Below are 19,613 nucleotides of genomic sequence, written 5' to 3'. Positions count from 1 at the left end.
TATGGCTGAGTTCTTCTGCTGTTCACTTGAAACTATCGCAACATTGTTAATCGGCTATACTCCAATACAAAATAAAAAGTTTAAAGTCTGAAAAAAAAAGAGAATCAGAGGGTCAAACAAAGGTGATCTGTAACAGTTTATAATGGTATTATGCATTTTGGTTAAAAACTGCAAACATAAACATCTAGAAATTACAAATGATGAAATATACTATGGTTCAGCAACCAGATGCCACTGAAAATCACATCGTGAAGGCTATTTAATAGCACTAGAAAGTGATCTCAATAAAGTGAAAATTGAACCAAAATTATGTATTTTTTATGATCTCTATTATTTCTTAAAAAGTATGTGCACAGAAAAGACCAGGAAGAAAACGCATCAAAAATGTTAACACTGCTTATCTCTGGGCTCTGGAATGATAGCTGACACTTAATTTTTATACTTCTCTGAATTATTCATGTTTTCTACAATGAGCATATTATTTTTATTAATCACTGGAAACGGTTGTTTTGTTGGCTCTCGTCAATCCCCAAAGAAAGAGTACTTCTAAACCTACTGGAAAAAATATAATAAAACTGAGGCAACGCAGCACAAAAACCTGCTCATCAGAAATCCACCCAGAGGCAAATTACTCCTCTGGAGACCTCTGAGGCTGTTCATTCTGGTCACTATGACGGCTTCTCCTCTGTGAAAGGGAACCCAGTTCCACAGCCTGAAGTACTCAACTCAGAGGGTCCACTGTCAAGAACAAACAGGCAGATGTGTCAGAAAGAGCTGGAATCAAAAAAGAATGGACAAAAACACAGGAGGCTGTGGTTTTCCTCCTTGGAGACCACGTGAACCTCAAGACTACGCATGACAAATTCAACAGTGATATGAAGGGCTTGGGAGGACAAGGTTATTATCTGTTTTTCTCCTGGTTGATGTTTCCTAAATACCCTCTTGAAGTCTTAAGGATTCTTTAGGGATGTACGGCTGAGTCCCTTCATTGTTCACCTGAAACTATCACAACATTGTTAACTGGCTATATCCCAATATAAAATGCTTTTGGTGTTATTTAAAAAATAAATAAATGAATAAAATCTTAAAAAAAAAAAAAAGAATTGTTTAGGGAATTCCCTGGCAGTCCAGTGGTTAGGACTTGGCCTGTTCACCGCTGTGGGCCCAGGTCTAATCTCTGTTAGGGAACTAAGATCCTAAAAGCGGCTCTGCATGGGCCAAAAAGAATCCTTTAAATAAACCATGAATCAAGAGGCTCAAAATCAAGCTGAATTTTGATTCAAGTCAAAGAACTGACTGGATACGGTTAGCTTAACACTGAGTGAAGCAATAAGGACACCCTGGAACGGATTAAAACACGGCACCAAGAGATGGGTTATGCTGAGCATTGGGTTCTGACAGATGCTGAGCTTTCTATACACGTGAAGAAGGTAAATTAGCTGAGTGGTGGGTACATGAGTGTTTGTTATCTTTTTCCTTTAACCCTTCTATGCATTTAAAGTATTTCACTATATTTTTGAAGCAGATGAAGGTTCAAAATAAGTAAAGTAAAATAAGAATTGGAATTACTCAGATGAACACTTTGCAAATAGACATTGGAAGGAACTATTCCAACACAATGGAGAGGAGAGAAGGGAGGAAAGGTTGCCTTTCCCTGTGGTGAGAAGACACGAAAGAGTCCAAGCTGCCCGTTTACAGTCTGCTAGAAATTAGAGATACCTACCTCACAAAAGCCCAAACTCAGTCATCAGCCAGTTAAAGAAGTCAGCTCTGTCCTTAGGAAAGAGACCTTCATGGAGGAAGGGGTTGGCATCACCTATAGGGGAAGGAGTCTGAGGACAGAATAAGGTTGTAAGAACCGCTCTCAAGAATGAAACAGGAGGGAATTCCTTGGTGGTCCAGGGGTTAGGACACTGTGCTTTCCACTACAGGGGCTCAGGTTCACTCCCAGTTGGGGAAGTAAGATCCTGCAAGTCACGCAGCACAGCCAAAAACAAACCAAAAAAGAGGAGCGTGACAGTGAAGAGATACCTCTCAGAGGAAGCAGAAAGAGCTACAGGCCTGCAGCAATGATGGGAAGGTTTAAAAGCTTTGACGCTTTCCTATGTTTATTAATACTGTTCTCCACAGGGAATAAGGTGAATTCACACACACACGGTTCCGCTGTTGCTGTTGAGTCTCTAAGTCGTACCCAACTCCTTTTGCGACACCATGGACTGTAGCCCGCCAGGCTCCTCTGTCTGCGGGATTTCCCAGGCAAGCATACTGGAGTGGGCTGCCATTTCCTTCTCCAGGGGATCTTCCTGACCCAGGGATCAAACCCGAGTGGCAGGCAGATTCTTTACCACTGAGCCAGCAGGGAAGCCCTTATGTACATGGTAGGTAACATTTGTTGGCTGTTCACCAGGTGCCAGGCTCTGCACCACTGTTTACATATACCCACTTTTCTTACTAATGCTCATTCCTAAGCCTATGGAGGTACTATTATTATTATCCCTACAGACAGATGAGGAAACTGAGGCTTCCTGCGGTCACGAGCAGGCAGCGAAGTCTGGGCCCAAATCCAGGTCTACCTGTACTCTCTAACCACCATGCCTGGAAGAACTGGTTAAAAAGATAAATTGAGATGAGGACGACTAGGATCTGCAGCCTGGGAAGAGGAGTTACGAAGCAAACTGAGCACATTGCACCACAGCTATAATCTCCACGTGCCCACGGCTGGCAGCCCTAACTCTGCAGGAAGACTCTCCTCTCTGCATCAAACAGGCTGTGTGTGTTGGTAGCCAGAATGGGAGGAGGCCACATCTCGGGATGTGGCTCTTGGAGGAGAAATGTCTCTCTTCCCCTTTGACCCCAGCAGTCACAGTAAAAAGTGAATCCAGGTGATTCTAGCTGGGGATGCCTCTGGCATACAGGCTGCCTCATTTTAACATGGTCCCAACTTAACCTATAACTAACCCAAGGCACAATAATGCCACAGTGTGGCTTCAAGTTTAACCAAAATTATTTAAACAGAACTACACCGAAGTTACAACCAAACTGGCCTCATACAAACACCTCCTTACAGCTGTATGCCACATTATAGATTAAAAAGCACTTTCGCAGATACCTCATTTCATCCTCACAACAACTTTGTGAGGTGAGCCTTATTATTTCTACTTCATCGATGAGGAATCTAAGGGTCAGAAAGGTTGAGTAATTTGCCCAAGATCATGGCATTAGTAAGTGATGCATAAAAAGACATTTAAGAAGTCCAGGTGACACTCTAAACTCACAAATACATAATGACTGACCCACTAAGAGAAACTCAGTTGTTTGATGACTGATAGCTTGTTAAATGCTAACACAAACCACAGGATATTTTGGAGAAGAGTGGCTACAGGTTATAGGGGTTAAGAAATAAAAGATCACTCACTCTGTGACTGCATTAACACTATACTGTTTTTTTTTACTGATATGGCTGTTCATTTAGTAGAAATATGACAAAAATTTATTTGACACTGGTAAGGGATGTAAGCAAGTGGGGAATTTGGTAAACCCAGTCATGTCAATAACTAGAGGGGCTTCGTGTAAACTAGAATTAGAACTAGGATATCAATTCAGAAAACAATAAATTTAGAAGCCTGTCATACCACCAGGTGGCCAATGGGGCCACTCTGCGGTAAGCCTAGTTTTATCTGAGCAATAAAAAATTATTACAGGCAGTATTATCACTAATGGCAATAATTTGGCAAATGGAAGTCAATATACACAGACAGGGAATAACTGGTTGTGCTTGTGCAGTTTAGATGATTGAAGATCCAACATTAAGGCTTCTGCCGTGATGAGGATTAACCACTCAGTAATTAATGGCCTAAAGTGGAACGATAATCATGTATCATAGAAAGTAATAAAAATGTCCCAACAAAGGTACTAAAATCAGGGCAATAAATGTTTTATAGTAACAATCTGGAATTGTAAAATGGTCCAGTGCAGACCTACATGTTGCCCCTTACTGTCGAGTGCTAATGCCAAACCACCGTGTGCGCACACACAAAAAAGGGGACGCAATTTATTCGGTGACAATTATATTCCTCCCAAATCGCAGAGCTAAAGAACTACTTCTACTGGTCACATGAATGCAATTCTGTTGAATGACCAGTGGAAACATTCATGGTTTTATATTGTTAACAGGTGCAAAACAAGAGTATATAAAGTTTGCCTTTGCAGTTTGGGAAATGGTGATATTTTAAGACCCATTCTAAACACAGATTCAAGGAAAACTCAGCTGTTGACAGGTGCAGGCAAGGTATGGTGACTCTGAACCAAACATAAAACAGGATAGTGAACCCCACTGCCTTACAAACATGGACAAATCCTGGCTGTAAACAGAACTGGCTAAAAGAACAGAATACTCAACTCTGACACTTAAACCGTAAAGACCGTGATGTCAGGGCACTGAGCTGGTGTGTCTGCAATTCTCTTGTCTTTCCCTCAGGTTACAAGTTAACTGTTAAGAGTTTTTCGCACCTTATTTTCACATTAACACATGCAAAAGCAGGAAATGTGAGTGGAGGCAGAGAGTGGCTTTCTTCACAAAATCATCTCTTACTGATTGGAAAAGAAAATCCTGCCAAAAACCCTCCTTCAGACTTTCCTTTTACAGCTCACCGGCCAGAACCAATGAGATGAGCCCATCACAGATTAGTCACTGGTATTACCAAGGAATTATTACAAAAGGCTTAAACTAACCCAGATGCCTACTCTAAGGACACTGTTGCCTGTTCAAGAGCTGAATGCATCTATGGTCTTGAGCAAGGACGAAGCAGGGGTCAGGAAGGCGGCTGGGTAGGTAATTAACAGTGCCTGCCCCACTGGCCAACAAACCAGACAGTCCACTGTGAGTAAAACTGGGAAACAGAACCCACCATACTTAATGGAAATATTACGCAAACAGCACAGAAAACATGTATCCGCTTGAGAAGATCTAATACAAGATACATACTAAGAAACGTTAGAGAAAAATCTACTGTCTAAGTAAATGGAGGGATTTCATTCCTTCTTTCCATAAATATGTGATAGTTCCTTAGGACCTAAAATAAGGGCAATAAACGTTTCATAGTAACATTTGCTGAATTTTCTTTTCTGCTTGTCTGGGTGTTAAGGCACGCTGGTGAACAAAACAAAGTCCCAGCCCTCAGAGAGCTTCACTGGCAAGTTCTGATTCAAAAGATAAAACAAAACTGCATTTTACAGAAATCAACAGCAGTCATGCTTCACAGTATTTCAGAAGACTGTACCCTCTACATACTGGCCAAATTGAAAAAAGAATGGGTTGGTGGAATTAGAGAAAAGTTCACCACACATTCAGTTAAGTTATTAACAGAATATTAAGATATTGATAATGCATATTTGTAAGGTATTTTTCCAGGTATTCAAAATACTTTAATGTATATTCTCTCTACTTCCCCACTGACTATGAAGGAAGAAAGGGTGGCTACTATGACACAGGCCCCAGAAGGATGAAATCTAGGTCTCTGCACCTCTTAAATCATTCAGCTTTCACTACAAATGACAGCTTTCCTAGAGGTAAGACTCTAAGATTAAACCTGCAAAAAGAGAGAGGCCAAAGTTCTTAAAACATGTGAGAAGATGACCCATCATTTAAACTTACTGTGACTGAACGATGGCCTATGAGAGAAAGGTATGATAAAGTGATAACTGGGGGTATGAAAACACACCCACACATCTGGGATTTAACTAGGGCTCTTTTGTGTTTGAAAATAATTTATTAGAATTTTACTGGAAGAAATAGCCTCCAGGGATCTTTTAACTCCACCATCTGGCTGGGTTTCCTTGAGTGTGTCAAAGAGAAAAAGGATCTGAAGAATGACAGCTTCATAGTTAAGTTCTATTTGCCCTGGTTCTCAGAGAGCAAGTAAGGAAGAGGGGAGGTGTATCTATCCATTTATCTATCTATAGATCTTCAGAAGCATGGTCTTCAGAAGCCAGAAGATCATCAATCAGCCAATTTTAGGACAATATTTACCAAATAAAGACCTTCTCACAGAACAGAGAGAAACCCTATATAAACCACCTTCCAACGTAAGAAAAAGATCTCTGATGTAACTTAATTTTACCCTTAGTAACAGACTGCTTAGAAGTAAGAAGACTGTTCATCTTCTGATCCAAAACAGAACAGAGGAGAAGCTAGAAAAGGTCAAAGCAGAAACTGTCACTTCTACAAAGTAGGGAAGGGTTCCACAGTTTTAGAAGTACATGCATGAGAGGAAAAATATCTTGACTTACTTTTTGGTGAGCCGAGGGTCCAGAGGAGGGTGCTGTGCTCCATACACGGGCTGGATGCTAAAAGCAAGAAAAAATAGGAAGACACAAGTTGTCAGGAAGGTAGATATGTTGGGTGAGTACCGCCTGCATCACAATGTTGGAAGGGACTCTATGAAACAGGTGATCTCCAAGAACAACTATGCCCAAGCCAAAAGACAGCAACCTACTCTTAAAAAAAAAAATTCATCTTCTTCCCTGGTGAGGTTTCAGCACCCTATGCAATTATCAGCAAGTTCTATCTGTCAAGGCAGCATGGGAAGGCTTACAGTTGGACAGAATACAGTTCAAATGCAGGTTGTGGCATCCAGTATAAACTTTCACTAAATTACCTGACCACTTTGAACATGCTTTCTTATCTGCAAAACTGGAATATCGCCTACCCCAAAGGACCACTTGGACTACACGACAGGGAAGCAGTACCACAGATCAAGAGAGTGACCCAAGGGGTTCTCACAACTGTTGGCAGGGGTATAAACTGATATAACCACTATGAAAAAGTTTGGCTATATTGAGGAAGAACAAAATATGCATACCCTAAGACTAAAGATACATATATATATATATATATATATATATATATGTCTTTAGAAAAACAAAGATATGTGTATCAGGAAACACATATAAAAGTGTTCATAATCTCAGATCTGCAAATGACACCACCCTATGGCAGAAAATGAAGAACTAAAGAGCATCTTGATGAAAGTGAAAGAGGAGAGCAAAAAAACTGGCTTAAACCCCAACATTCAGAAAAGTAAGATCATGGCATCCAATTCCATCACTTCATGGCAAATAGATGGGGAAACCATGGAAACAGTGAGAGACTTTATTTTTTGAGGCTCCAAAATCACTGCAGATGGTGGCTGCAGCCATGAAATTAAAAGATGTTTGCTCCTTGGAAGAAAAGCTATGACCCATCTAGACAGCATATTAAAAAGCAGAGACATACTTCGCCAACAAAGGTCAGTCTAGTCAAGGCTATGATTTTTCTAGTAGTCATGCATGTATGCGAGAGTTGGACTATAAAGAAAGCTGAGCGCCAAAAGAATTGATCCTTTTGAACTGTGGTGAGGGAGAAGACTCTTGAGAGTCCCTTGGACTACAAGGAGATCCAACCAGTCCATACTAAAGGAAATCAGTCCTGAATATTCATTGGAAGGACTGATGTTGAAGCTGAGACTTTGATGTTGAAGCTGAATCCAATACTTTGGCCACCTGATGTGAAGAACTCACTCATTTGAAAAGACCCTGATGCTGGGAAAGATTGAAGGTGGAAAGAGAAGGGGATGACAGAGGATGAGATGGTTGGATGGCATTACGGACTCAATGGGCATGAGTCTGAGTAAACTGCGAGAGCTGGTGATGGACAAGGAGTCCTGACGTGCTGCAGGTCATGGGGTCGCAGAGTTGGACACGACTGAGTGACTGAACTGAACTGATAGCATTATCGATCCTTTTAGCTCCAAATTAGAAATAACCCAACTGTCTATCAACAGAGAAATAAAACTTTCATGTGTCCATATAATAAAACACTTTACAGCAATGTAAATAAATGGAGTAAGGTTGCAAGTAATGTGAATGGATCTTACAAGTGTCACATTGAACAAAAAAAACAAGCAAAGAATAAAAGAGTAAATACTGTATGATTCTATTTATACATACTTAACAAACTGGCAAAAATGATTTCTATCGCTTAGAGCTCATCCATACTAGTAACACAATAAAGGAAGCACAGAGTGATTAACATAAAAGGATGTGGTTATCTCCTGGGGGAGAAGGAAAGAGGTGTGATTGAGAACAGACACGGGGGCTTCCGGGGCGTTCACTTTCTGATTATTTATCAAGTTTATCAAGTTACCATACCTCACAATTGTCTTCTGTACTTTTCTACAGTAGTTCACAGTTTTAAAAAAATGAAAAAAAAGAGTGACCTGAAATAATTGTATACTAAGCCAAACCGTGGCTTAAGTACAAAGGCAACAGAAAAGCATGCTTCAGCATGTAAGAACTCAGGGAATCTGGTTTTCTTGATTCCTTCCTGAAGAAACGACTAGAGGCAAAACTTCAGTTGATAATGTAATAATTGGAGACACTATGGCAAAAGGCTAGTGGTGGACAAGAATCCACCTGCCAGTGTAGGCGACATGGGTTCGATCCCTGTTCTGCAAAGACTCCACATGCTTCCCCATGCCCTAGCGCAACGAAGCCAGTGCGCCACAACCACTGAGCCCAAGCTCTAGAGCTGGCGAATCCCAACTACTGAGCACACACACTGCAACTACTGGAGCCCACCCGCCCACCTAGAACCTGGACTCTGCAACAAAAGGCCCTGCACCACAGCTAAAGAGCAGCCCCCCACATAGAACCAAGACCCGGTGCAGACAAAAGTAAATAAGTACGTAAATTTTCAAAACTTTGTAAACACTGAGCCTTAAATTTGAGGCTTTCTGGTTGCAGAAGAGAATGCAAAAATAACGTAACTGGCAAATGTTAAAGTGGGATGGAGGAGAAGTGGGCTGAAATAAGTAGACTAATTTCCTCATCTTTTACTGACAAGGCTCAAAAGACACTTATAACTGGCAGTTCAAGTAACATATAGGTATGTCGTTGTTGCTGTTGAGTCTCCCAGTCATGTTTGACTCTTTGTGACCCCATGGACTGCAGCATACCAGGCCTCCCTGTCCCTCATCAGCTCCTAAAGTTTGCCCAAGTTCATGTCCACTTGCACTGGTGATGCCATTCAGCCATCTTGTTCTCTGATGCCCTAATATACAGGTATGTTTAAAGATATTTATAAACATTTAAAGATAAATATAAATATAAAATATATTTAAATAAATATTTAAAGATATTTATTTTAAAATGAAACTAAGAAAAACAACTATAATCAACTAAAAGCAGGTGGGAAGGAGGCAGGAAATAGTACTAATTTCATCATTACTCATGGTAGGGTGTCAACAGACACTGTCTGAGGACACATGGTATAAAGTTACACACAATCACTAGAATAAAAAGATAACTTTCAAATCATCAGAACCTACACCAGAATATACCCACCTCCCAAAGCAAGTACAGTCCTGATGGTGAAAGTTTTTTAAAAGAAAATATTAAAAATAGAACTAAAACCAAATATATCTGTCACTCCAATAAATATATATGGGTCAAACTTATCTATTAAAAGAAAAGGGATTATTATCAGTGGGACTGGTAAAATCAACTACAGCACATCTGTTAAAAAGAATGTGGTAATTCTATATCCACTGACATGAAACACTCATTGAAAAAAAGATGCAGAATTATATGCAAAGTAATAACTCCATTTTGTGTAAAAATCTTTAAAATAAAATATATCCACATACTTACATATGATTATGTTTATGTATTTACAGTGCATTTCTGAAAGAACACATAAGACTCAGAAGCAGTGGTATGGAAGTGGAACCGATGATTGGAGGGCCCTGGGGCAGAGACTAAGTTTTCAGTGCAAACCTTTTTATACCTTTCTTTAGTATTGTATACATGATCACCTGTCTAAGAAATAAATCAAGCAATCTTAAGAGCACTGGGAGGAGAAGGCAATGGCACCCCACTCCAGCACTCTTGCCTGGAAAATCCCATGGATGGAGGAGCCTGGTGGGCCACAGTCCATGGGGTCGCTAAGAGTCAGACACGACTGGGCGACTTCACTTTCACTTTTCACTTTCATGCACTGGAGAAGGACATGGCAACCCACTCCAGTGTTCTTGCCTGGAGAATCCCAGGGACGGGGGAGCCTCATGGGCTGCCGTCTATGGGGTGGCAGAGTCGGACACGACTGAAGCGACTTAGCAGCAGCAGCAGCAGCAAGAGCACTGGGAAGTTTAAATGGAATAAAGTGTAAAAAGTCCTTCAGCACAATTCCTACAGGTAGTTAAGCAATAACAGCAGGTGATGAGGTAAATGCTGCCTGGCACACACTCAGTGCTTAAGAAATGTTGGTTTTCTTCCTCCCCTCGATCTTTGTAATTTATTTCTTACTAACATTTAGAAAACAGAACAAGTAGGTTTACCAAGTACCTCTGACATAAAGTACTTTGACATAAAGATGGGACCCTAAAGTTGCTTTCAAATAAAAATGTAGTCAATCTGATCATTTTCACATCGATTTCTAAGATTCCAAAGGGAATATTCATGTATAAATCTTTAGCTATGAGTAGGGCCCTGACCTTTTTAGTGGTAAGATTTCTGAACATCCATGGAAGGTTGTTAAGTAATTTGTAAACAAACCATCACATGTACTACCACAGAAATACAAACAAAGCTACGTGAATGTGTTTACAGTTTCCCAGGCAGAGGAAAAGAAGAGAGAAAAGAAGGATTAAAGAATACAGGAAAGTTTGGCTTAGAGAGAGAAAGCTTAGACAAAACAAAAAGCACAAACTAGAAAACCCAAAGGGCCTCTGATTCGTATTTCAGCATTTGCAAATACTCTTAAGATGAGTACCCTTGAACTAAGTCCATAAGCTTCTATGTTAGCAAAATATAAAGATCAGAGAATAAACTCTGCAGGAAGATATTAATGGGAAGGTTGGGTTGGGTGACAGTAGCAGAATAAGAAAGAATCCTTAGATTCTTTCCATAAGAGCGTATTACCACCTGCCAGTAATACAGCAGGAAAAAAAGCAATCCTAATGGTGCAGGTTTATGAGCTAAACGCCATCAATAATCACCCAGGAAAAAGACCTTAACATCACTGTAGACTATTTTTTCAAAGACGTCAGCCCAGAGTGCTGGCATAGCCAGAAAGGCCAAGATAAATGATGGACTTTATCAGCAAAGGTATCAGAGCCTAAACTGAACTTGTTTCTGAACTAAAACCATAATGTATCTGTTAACATTTTTAATTAACATATTCCTGAACTAAACCATAATGTGTCAGTACCTGGAACACTCTGGATAATTTATCCGTTTACTGAATCTCAAAAAGGAGAGGCAAGAAGTCAGAAAAGGGAGAGAAGGCCAGATGACTGAATGAAGACAAACGGAAAGAGCCTGGTGATTAAGGTGCTCAACTTCCGGGCATGTGCAATTCACCTACCAACCTGTGCGATACGCTTCTACTAGACCCAAACTCCACTCTAGAGCAGGCCGGCCTCCACACACCCTAACCTCAAACGCTAAGCCAGGCTCTTCTCCCCATTTCATTTTAAAAATCTTATCCATCCTGAAACATCCCTTCAAACTCTACACCCTCTGCCCCATGAGACTTTCTCTGCGCCTATCTATCCCCAGCATCCACTAACCCATGCCTTTGCTGACTCCCTAAAACACAGAAATTGAAGCTTACACTGCTTTTAAAGAATAAACTATTTTTTAAAGTAAACTAGATTTAGAGCATAACATAAAGTATACCCAGGTGGGTGCTAAACACCTACGTAAGAAATAAGACATTATGGAGTCGAAACCCCAGCACAACCCTTCTCAGGAAACCACTGAGTCTGGCATTTTTCATCCTCATTTTTGTTTTTATATGTCCTATGCATGTATCCTGAAACAATATAGAGTACTGTTCTGCATGTTTGAAAAACTTCATATAAATGGCATCACACCGTATTTACAACTTACTTTGATGCTAAATCATAAATGCTACTTTAAGTCTTACTGAATTTCATGGCTGGCTGGCTGATTTCTCCAACACACATTTAAAAAACATTTGCTTTACCACAAGAGTAAAAGGCATTTAACTCACATTTTCAAAAACAAAGAAAAGTATAGAGAAAGATATAACAACCACGAACCCATCACTCTGACTTAACAAATAATTAACGCCGGTCACATTTCTTTTTCTTTTTTTTTAAGAAAATAAAGTGTTAAAGAGACTTCTGAAGTTCCAGTTGCAGTCCCCAGGCCCGTTCCCCCGCCTCCCCAAGAGATACCCACTATCCTGAAGTGGATACAAAATCCTTCCCATCTGTTTTCATACTTTTACATATATTCATGTATCCATAAACATGCAATATCTTTTTTTATGTTTTAAAACTTTTACATGAAAGACTACACATGATACATACTGGTCTACATCTTGCTTTTCTCACTCAACAGTGTGTTTCCACCCAGCTCCGCTTTCCAGTTTTTCTGATTACAAAAGTAACATATGCTTAAGTGGAAAAACCAGAAAGACAGTAACACTGAGCATCCTCTCCATGGGGAAGCTGAGCTGCCGAGTCCTTTCAGAGTCTGCAGCGCAGTGGTGGGGCCATGTCTTTTTCTGTAGTCCCCTCACCACCTGGCAGAGCATGACACACACCAGCAGGCACTCAACAGTACTCCGTGAGTCAAGCCTGGAACCATGAAGAACCCAGGCCTCTGTTTAAGCTGACTCCTGTCTAGCTATACCTAAAAATGAAGAGGGATTCACACTATATCTCAGAGAAACCAAACTGCATATACGGAGAAAAGAAGGCCACGGGCTGTGCCACAACAAAGGAAAAAATGAAGCAAAAGTCTGGGTCCACCTCCATTGTTCCCTTCAATAAACCAACACCGCAGAACGTGTTGGCATAGCTGGTTTACGTAGCTGGAACAGTGCAAAAAGCTTGATAGGAAGAAAGATCAACAGGTGTTTGTTCAGCACTGGCAGAGGAGCTAAAGCAAACATGGGAACAGAGCTATCCACTTTGGAGCCAAACACGCTGGCACTCAACGCAGGGTCACACGCTTACTCGATGGAAGTCTTCCAGAACTGGGGATCCACGCTGCTGTGGTGATAATTTAGTATCTCCTAGTCACTGACTTAATCAGTAAAGCATTTCCAAGCTAAGAATAGGTTGTAATGTACCTGCCCAGACAGGCTGGGACCATTACACTGAGTCTACTATCAGGTTCTTTAAAGTTACAAAAAACGACCAAATGACAGAGAAGGTTTCAGTTAAAAATCTACAGGCTCCTAAGTAATTCAAGGAATCAGACACTTCTCAGAGTCACTGAATATTAAAAGAGCTCCTTGACTTTAATAACACACGTGCGTGTGTGCTAAGTCACTTCAGTTGTGTCTGACTCTTTGCGACCTTATGGACCGTGGCCCACCAGGCTCCTCTGTCCATGGGATTCTCCAGGCAAGAATACTGGAGTCGGTTGCCATGCCCTTCTCCAGGGGATCTTCTGACTCAGGGATTGAGCACCCATCTGTTATGTCTCCTGCACTGGCAGGCAGGTTCTTTACCACTAGCACCACCTGGAAAGCCCACTTTTCCTTAAAAAGAGGGAGAAGCCCTTCCCAGAAAGACTGGGGATGAGATTGTGGGGAATTATCCCAGCTTTGGCTCACATTTGTCTCTCCTATTCCAAGTCTCATCCATACTTTCACTGGAAGCATCTACATCCTTGAACCAGATGAGGTGCTTGGACAGGGTTATTTTAATCTTAGCAGAGACTGAGGGAAGGGGGAGGCAGCAGCAGAGTGCGGACCAGGAGTCAAGAAATTTGCAGTGTGCTTTGGGGCTACTTTCCCTCTCTGGCCTCAGTTTCCTCAATCAGCAGCACTCTCAGGGTCGAATTATAACATTCTACAATTTCGTGACACTCAGACGTGTGGTGGGGCCAGAAATTCACCGCTTTCCAAAGCACAAGACAGAAAAACTTACCTTCAGGGCTCCCCGCCCACCCCCAAGCTATTCTTATGTATCAATCATACCTCTGTGACTGACAGGGCAGAAAAGAAACATCCGGTGACATGAGTTGGAGTTGCCAAGTTTAACACTCAACTTCAGAACCTTCAGAGCTCACTTAATCTAGATTTCATTTCATAGATAAGGAAATTGAGCATGGAGTAGTTAGCGTGTTGTCCTAAACTGTGGCTCTTTCTGAGGATGGGACACCACAATCTTACCTGACCACCTAAGCCAGAAACCTCAGGGTGAGATCCCTTTAGCCCCCCTTTCTCCCTTACTTCCCAAGTCCAGTGATTTACCAAGTCCTCTAGGTATTCCCAAACTTGTCCTTTATTGTCATTACCCTAGTCGAAGACCTCATGCCCTGTCCCTGTATTAACTGCAGCAGACTCTTAACTACAGCTGATTTGAACAATGGGGGTAAGGGGCACCAACTCCACTCACAGCCCAACCCAGGGATCGAACCCAGGTCTCCCGCATTGCAGGTGGATTCTTTACCAGCTGAGCCACAAGGGAAGCCCCCACTCACAGCAGGGAGACCAATGAGGAAGGAGGTACAGCAGTGGTCCGGGCAAGAGAGGACTCAGTTTGATTCTGAAAGTAGGGAGTAGAAGTGATGAGAACTGCTCATATTCAGGATATAATCTGAAAAGCCAACACAGAACCTGCAAATGAACCGGATGTAGCAGGAAGAGAAAGACAATGAAAGACATTAGGATTTTTGGTCTGAGGGACTTGGTGAATGGCTGGACTATTTACGTGAGACTGGACAGAGTAGATTTGCAGGAGTGGGCAAATGTGGAAATCAAGAGTTCTGCGTGGATGTGTTACGTAAGAGATGCTATTAGACAGCAAAACAGAGATGCATTAATTGTTCAGTATCCAGGGATTTCCCTGGCAGTGCAGTGGTTAAGACTCCATGCTCAAGTTTGATCCCTGATCCAGGAACTAAGATCCTACAGGCCACATGATATGGCCAAAAAAAATTGTTCAGTATCCACTGAGGAAAAGCATCCAGCATCAGAAATCGGGTTTCTTTCAATCTAATTCAAGGCTCTCTACTCAGTGGTTCTCAAAGTGCAGCTCCCAGATTAGCAGGAGTGGTATCCTTTAGGAACTTCTCAGAAATTCCATGTCTGGTGTTCCACCTCAGATGGACGGAATTAGAAACTCGGAAGTGGGGCTTGGCAATCTATGTTTTAACGAGCCCCTCCAGGTGATTCATTAAAGTTTGAGAAGCACTGCTCAAAACCATACTCCTCATTGCTAATGAACCCCTGACAGTCGCAGTGACCCTGCATTAGGCTCTTACGTGCTCCCATAAACCCTCCACCTAATCAACAACAGGCAGTATTTTTTCCACCCAGGACTCACTGCGGGGCTCCAGACACACCACTAATCAAAGTTCTTCAATTCGAGTTTCTGAAACTAGAGCAAGGAGAAACAAATAAAAATAGAAGCTACTGTAATCACAACTAGCATTTTCATAATGGCTAATGTTATTGAGTACCTTCTATGTACTTTCCATGAATTACCTCATTTAATTCTGATTAACAGCCTTATAAGGTAGACACACTGACCTCATTTTACAGGAGGAAACTAAGGCACCAAGAGGTTAAGTAACTTGCCCAAGGTCACACAGAAAGTGGCAGAGCTGAGATTTGAAACCAGGTTCCAGAGCTTGCATTCTTTTCCATTTTTCCTCCCTTTTTGGAGATATCATTGACACATAAGCTTGTGTAAGTTTAAGACGTACATTCTGTTGGTTCAGTACACTTACAGTCTCTCTCTGAAGTTTGGTCCACAGTTGGGTGAATTTGTGGATGGATACAAACTCCATAGATATGGAGGGTCAACTGTACCACCACCTCCTATAAAGGACTTGAACATCTGCAGATCTTGGTATCCAAGGGGGTCCTGGAACCAATTCCCCCCAGACGCTGAGGGACAGCTCTACTGCAGTGAGATTACTACTGTCCCACTGGCTAACACTTCTATCATGTCACATAATTAACATTTCTTCTTTGTGGTAAGAACAATTAAGTTCTAGTCTCCTAGCAACTTTGAAGATTATAATACAGTGTTGTTGACGATAATCACTATGCTGTCCATTATCTCTCCAGAACTTATTTATCTACTAGTTTCAAGTTTCCAGAGCCTGTATTTTTAACCACATGGTACATACTGCCTCCTGTCTTCCTAGGCATCCACACAAGGACCATTTGATATATTAAGCACATGGGGCTCTTATGAATAACAGAGAGCACTTATAAAGATGTTTAATTCCATCAAATTACTACATGAAGCAATTCTACATATAATCAAAGGAATGGAAAACACATACTTTCACACAAAAAAACCTGCACACGGATTTCACAGTTTTATTCATAAGAGCCCAAAAGTGGAAACAACTCTAACGTCCATCACCTAATGAATGGATAAACAAAGTGAGGTACATGCAGACAAGAAATATTATTCAGCCGTAAAAGGAATGAAATACTGATACATGCCACAACAAGAATAAGCCTTGAAAACACTATACCTAAAAGAAACCAGTCACTAAAGGCCTCTTACTACATCACTCCATTTATACAAAATGTTCAGAATAGGTAAATCCATATAAACAAAAAGATCAGTGGTTGCCAAGGGCCAGAGGGAGGTGGGGAGGGGGAGTGACTACTAATGGATATGAGGTTTCTTTTGGGGTGATGAAAATACTCTGAAATTAGTGTTGATGGTTGCACAAAACCATTTATACTCTAGATGAATGTACTAAATACCACCAAATTATACACTTCAAGAGGGTGAATTTTTATGATATGTGAATTATCTCAATAAAGCTGTTATTTTACAGAAGGATGTTTAATTCGTTTTGAACTTGAGGATATTTTACTACATAAAATTCCTATTTGCTGTAATTAAGGTTGCTGGATCATGATCAAAGAAACTGAAAGTCATCTGCTATCGTTTTGAATTTTTACCTTTCAATTTGCAAAGGGGAAGCTACTCTCACTTCTAAGTTGCCATGGACCTGGACAGTTATCTGTGTCATTTCTCCACCCAGACAGTTTTTCTTCGCTATACCCGAAAGAGTACAAATGCAAAAGTTCTATTCTTGAGAAAATGTACTAGTATTCTCCTTACATCAAAGCACCTTCTCTCTAAAAGAATTTTGATTTTCTCCCATAACCAAGGGCTCCTAGGGCTTCTTGCTAAAAGCGCATAGTTGAACAATATTTCTCTTCAACAAGCAAGGTACTAAACACCATTATGAATCATGGCAACACTTTAATGTCTTAAGATAAATAATGAACATAAATACCTCTTATTGGAATAAGGATCAGAGAAGTATTCTTTTAAATGTATACTTTCTCTAATAATAACAGAAATACTTAGTATTTATTGAGCAACTATAAATATTGTTTTAGGTGCTTTACAAATAGGATGTTTAATTCAATCCACACTGGAATCTTGAAGAAAGTATTTTTATCCTCTTTTCACAGATAAGGAAACTGAGGCTTAAAGAGATTAATTCTCCTTGATCACACAGATAACACTCCAATAACAATCCAAAGCTTTCAGAACTCAAATGTTCTCTCCTCTATCCTTTCATATTCCTCTTCAAAATGAAAAAGGAAGCCACAAACTTAAAGAAACTGAAAAGATCCCTCTTCCTATCTCACAAAAAATAGTGCTCTGCAAAAAAGAAGACTGCTTCTACAATCCAAAAGAGGAAATACAGAAAATAAAAACTGTTAGTAACTATCAGCAGTTGGTAGGCACAAAAAGATTATGCCATATCCCACATATCAAATACTGCTTCCTGATTTAACAGTTTTCCTATAGATCTAACTTTTGATGTCAAAATTTAATGATCTCACCATGGAAAACCCCGGAGAACAGCAGTTAGCAAGACTGGAGAGCTCCCTAGACCAGGAAGGAAAAGGAATCAGTAGGCAGGAAGTACTGCCTATCTAAAAACATAAAAGTCTTTAGTATTAACACTGTTATTCCACAACATTTCAATCTGAAGTTATTTCTGAATTCCCTTACCCTATTTTTTTACTATATTAAGAAAGACTGATCCCTGACTGTCTAACAGGATCCTATCAATAAATAAGTCCACCACATAGCCACCACTGACCCTGATTTCTCTCTCGCTATTGATAAAACAAACCAAAAAAGCTACAGGTTTAAAGGGTTATCCCTTTATCAGTCAGCCAGGAAGGGTAGCACATGGGGTACAATCAATCATGAATTTCATCGTCAGACAGACTGTGGCTGGTCGAAATCTTAAATTTAAGATTGAAACATACACTCCTCCTTTTACTTCTCAGCACTACCCCCAAACAAATTGAAACTATAAACCAATAGTAGACTGATGAATGGACAATTGTTAAAGAGTCTCAAAGTATACCAAAAAGGGGTGGGACGGGAGTGGAGATTATCTTAGAAATAATCTGTTCTCCACCTAAACAACTCTAGAAGGAAAGAATTTAATGCATTTGCACAAGACGCATTACCAGGCAGGGGAGAAGAGGCCACTGGGGTATGACAAATCCTTAGAAAATGCTAAAGAAATCATCTCGATTCTAAGTTATCCTGTAATAGTTCCTAATGGGAAAGGACCAACTCAAGATATCTTAAAGTGAGGTCGAGTTGAAGAATTTTCCTCACTTTTCTTATTCCCCCCGCCCCTCCCACCCCGCCCCCCGGCAGACGGTCTCAAGCTCCCACCAGAACCTCTCTAGGAGTCCAGGAGAAATATTCGTACGTGCAGGGGCGGGGGGCAAGTGAAGGGGCCATCCTCGTGCAAACAACCACCTGTGCGTGGTGAAGACCCCTGCCCTCTCAAGAAAGAGTTCTTCTTAAAGTGAGAAGCAGCTCTGAGGACAGCCTTCCAAACCCAGAACCGACACTGATTACTCACTCAACTCCACTGTCCCCTAAGCGCGGACTCCGGCCACCTCCCGGCTGAGGGAAGCCCCTCAAGAGCCCAACGCCCCCGGACCCGGGTCTGGTCCCACACCCAACCATCTCCAAAGCTCGCCGCCCACTCCTTTGCCTGACAGCCGTCCTGCCGCCACCAGGCAGTCCCAGCTCCCCCCCGCCCCACGCCCAGGTTCTCCAAACCAGCATTCTTGGATCGCTGGCGCCCCAGGCCCGCGGGAATTAGGGCTTAGGATTTAGAAGGGTTTGATCCAATCTCCTCTTCCTCTCAGCGTCCTGGGCTCACCTCCCCGGCAGCTTGGCGCTCCTCTTCCAAAACTGCTTGCTATTCTCGGCGGCCATTGCTCCGGCCCGGGGAAGGCTTTGTAGGCGGGCCAGGGGCTACCCAGCGAAATGCCCCCAGGACCCCGCAATCGCAGGGCCAGCTCAGGCCGCTTCCCCGCTGCCGGTCACCCGCTCCCAGCTCCCGGGGGCGCCATCTTGGATGTGGGCACCCCCCAACCCAGCGCCGCTGCCATTGGTGGGCTGCGCAGGCTGTGGGAGACGGACCAATCGGGAGCCAGAATCCTGCAGGCCGCTGAAGCCGAACAGTGACGTCATGGGCTGGGCACACAGGTGAACCGAGAGGGCGGAGCTTGGACGAGGTGGGAGGCGGGGCTGAAAGTTCTTTCTCCTGGGCCGGGGAAGAAG

General features: G+C 41.8%; 1 protein-coding gene across 1 annotated transcript in view; it reads right to left on the bottom strand.

The window, feature by feature from the left end:
* TBC1D22B (TBC1 domain family member 22B) overlaps window positions 1-19,265 on the bottom strand; it is a 66,580-nt gene extending 47,315 nt beyond the window's left edge. The window contains exons 1-2 of the mRNA XM_068960494.1: window positions 19,210-19,265; window positions 6,289-6,345 (exon numbers count right to left, since the gene is read on the bottom strand). Coding sequence (XP_068816595.1) covers window positions 6,289-6,345; window positions 19,210-19,265 — 113 coding nt within the window. The remainder of the gene's footprint in view (window positions 1-6,288; window positions 6,346-19,209) is intronic.
* Window positions 19,266-19,613: the final 348 nt, after the last annotated feature.

The sequence above is a fragment of the Capricornis sumatraensis genome, chromosome 22, assembly GCF_032405125.1.
Source record: "Capricornis sumatraensis isolate serow.1 chromosome 22, serow.2, whole genome shotgun sequence".
Taxonomy (NCBI): domain Eukaryota; kingdom Metazoa; phylum Chordata; class Mammalia; order Artiodactyla; family Bovidae; genus Capricornis; species Capricornis sumatraensis.
The sequence above is the reverse complement of the archived record's forward strand: the minus strand, read 5'-3'. Positions and strand labels throughout refer to the sequence as shown.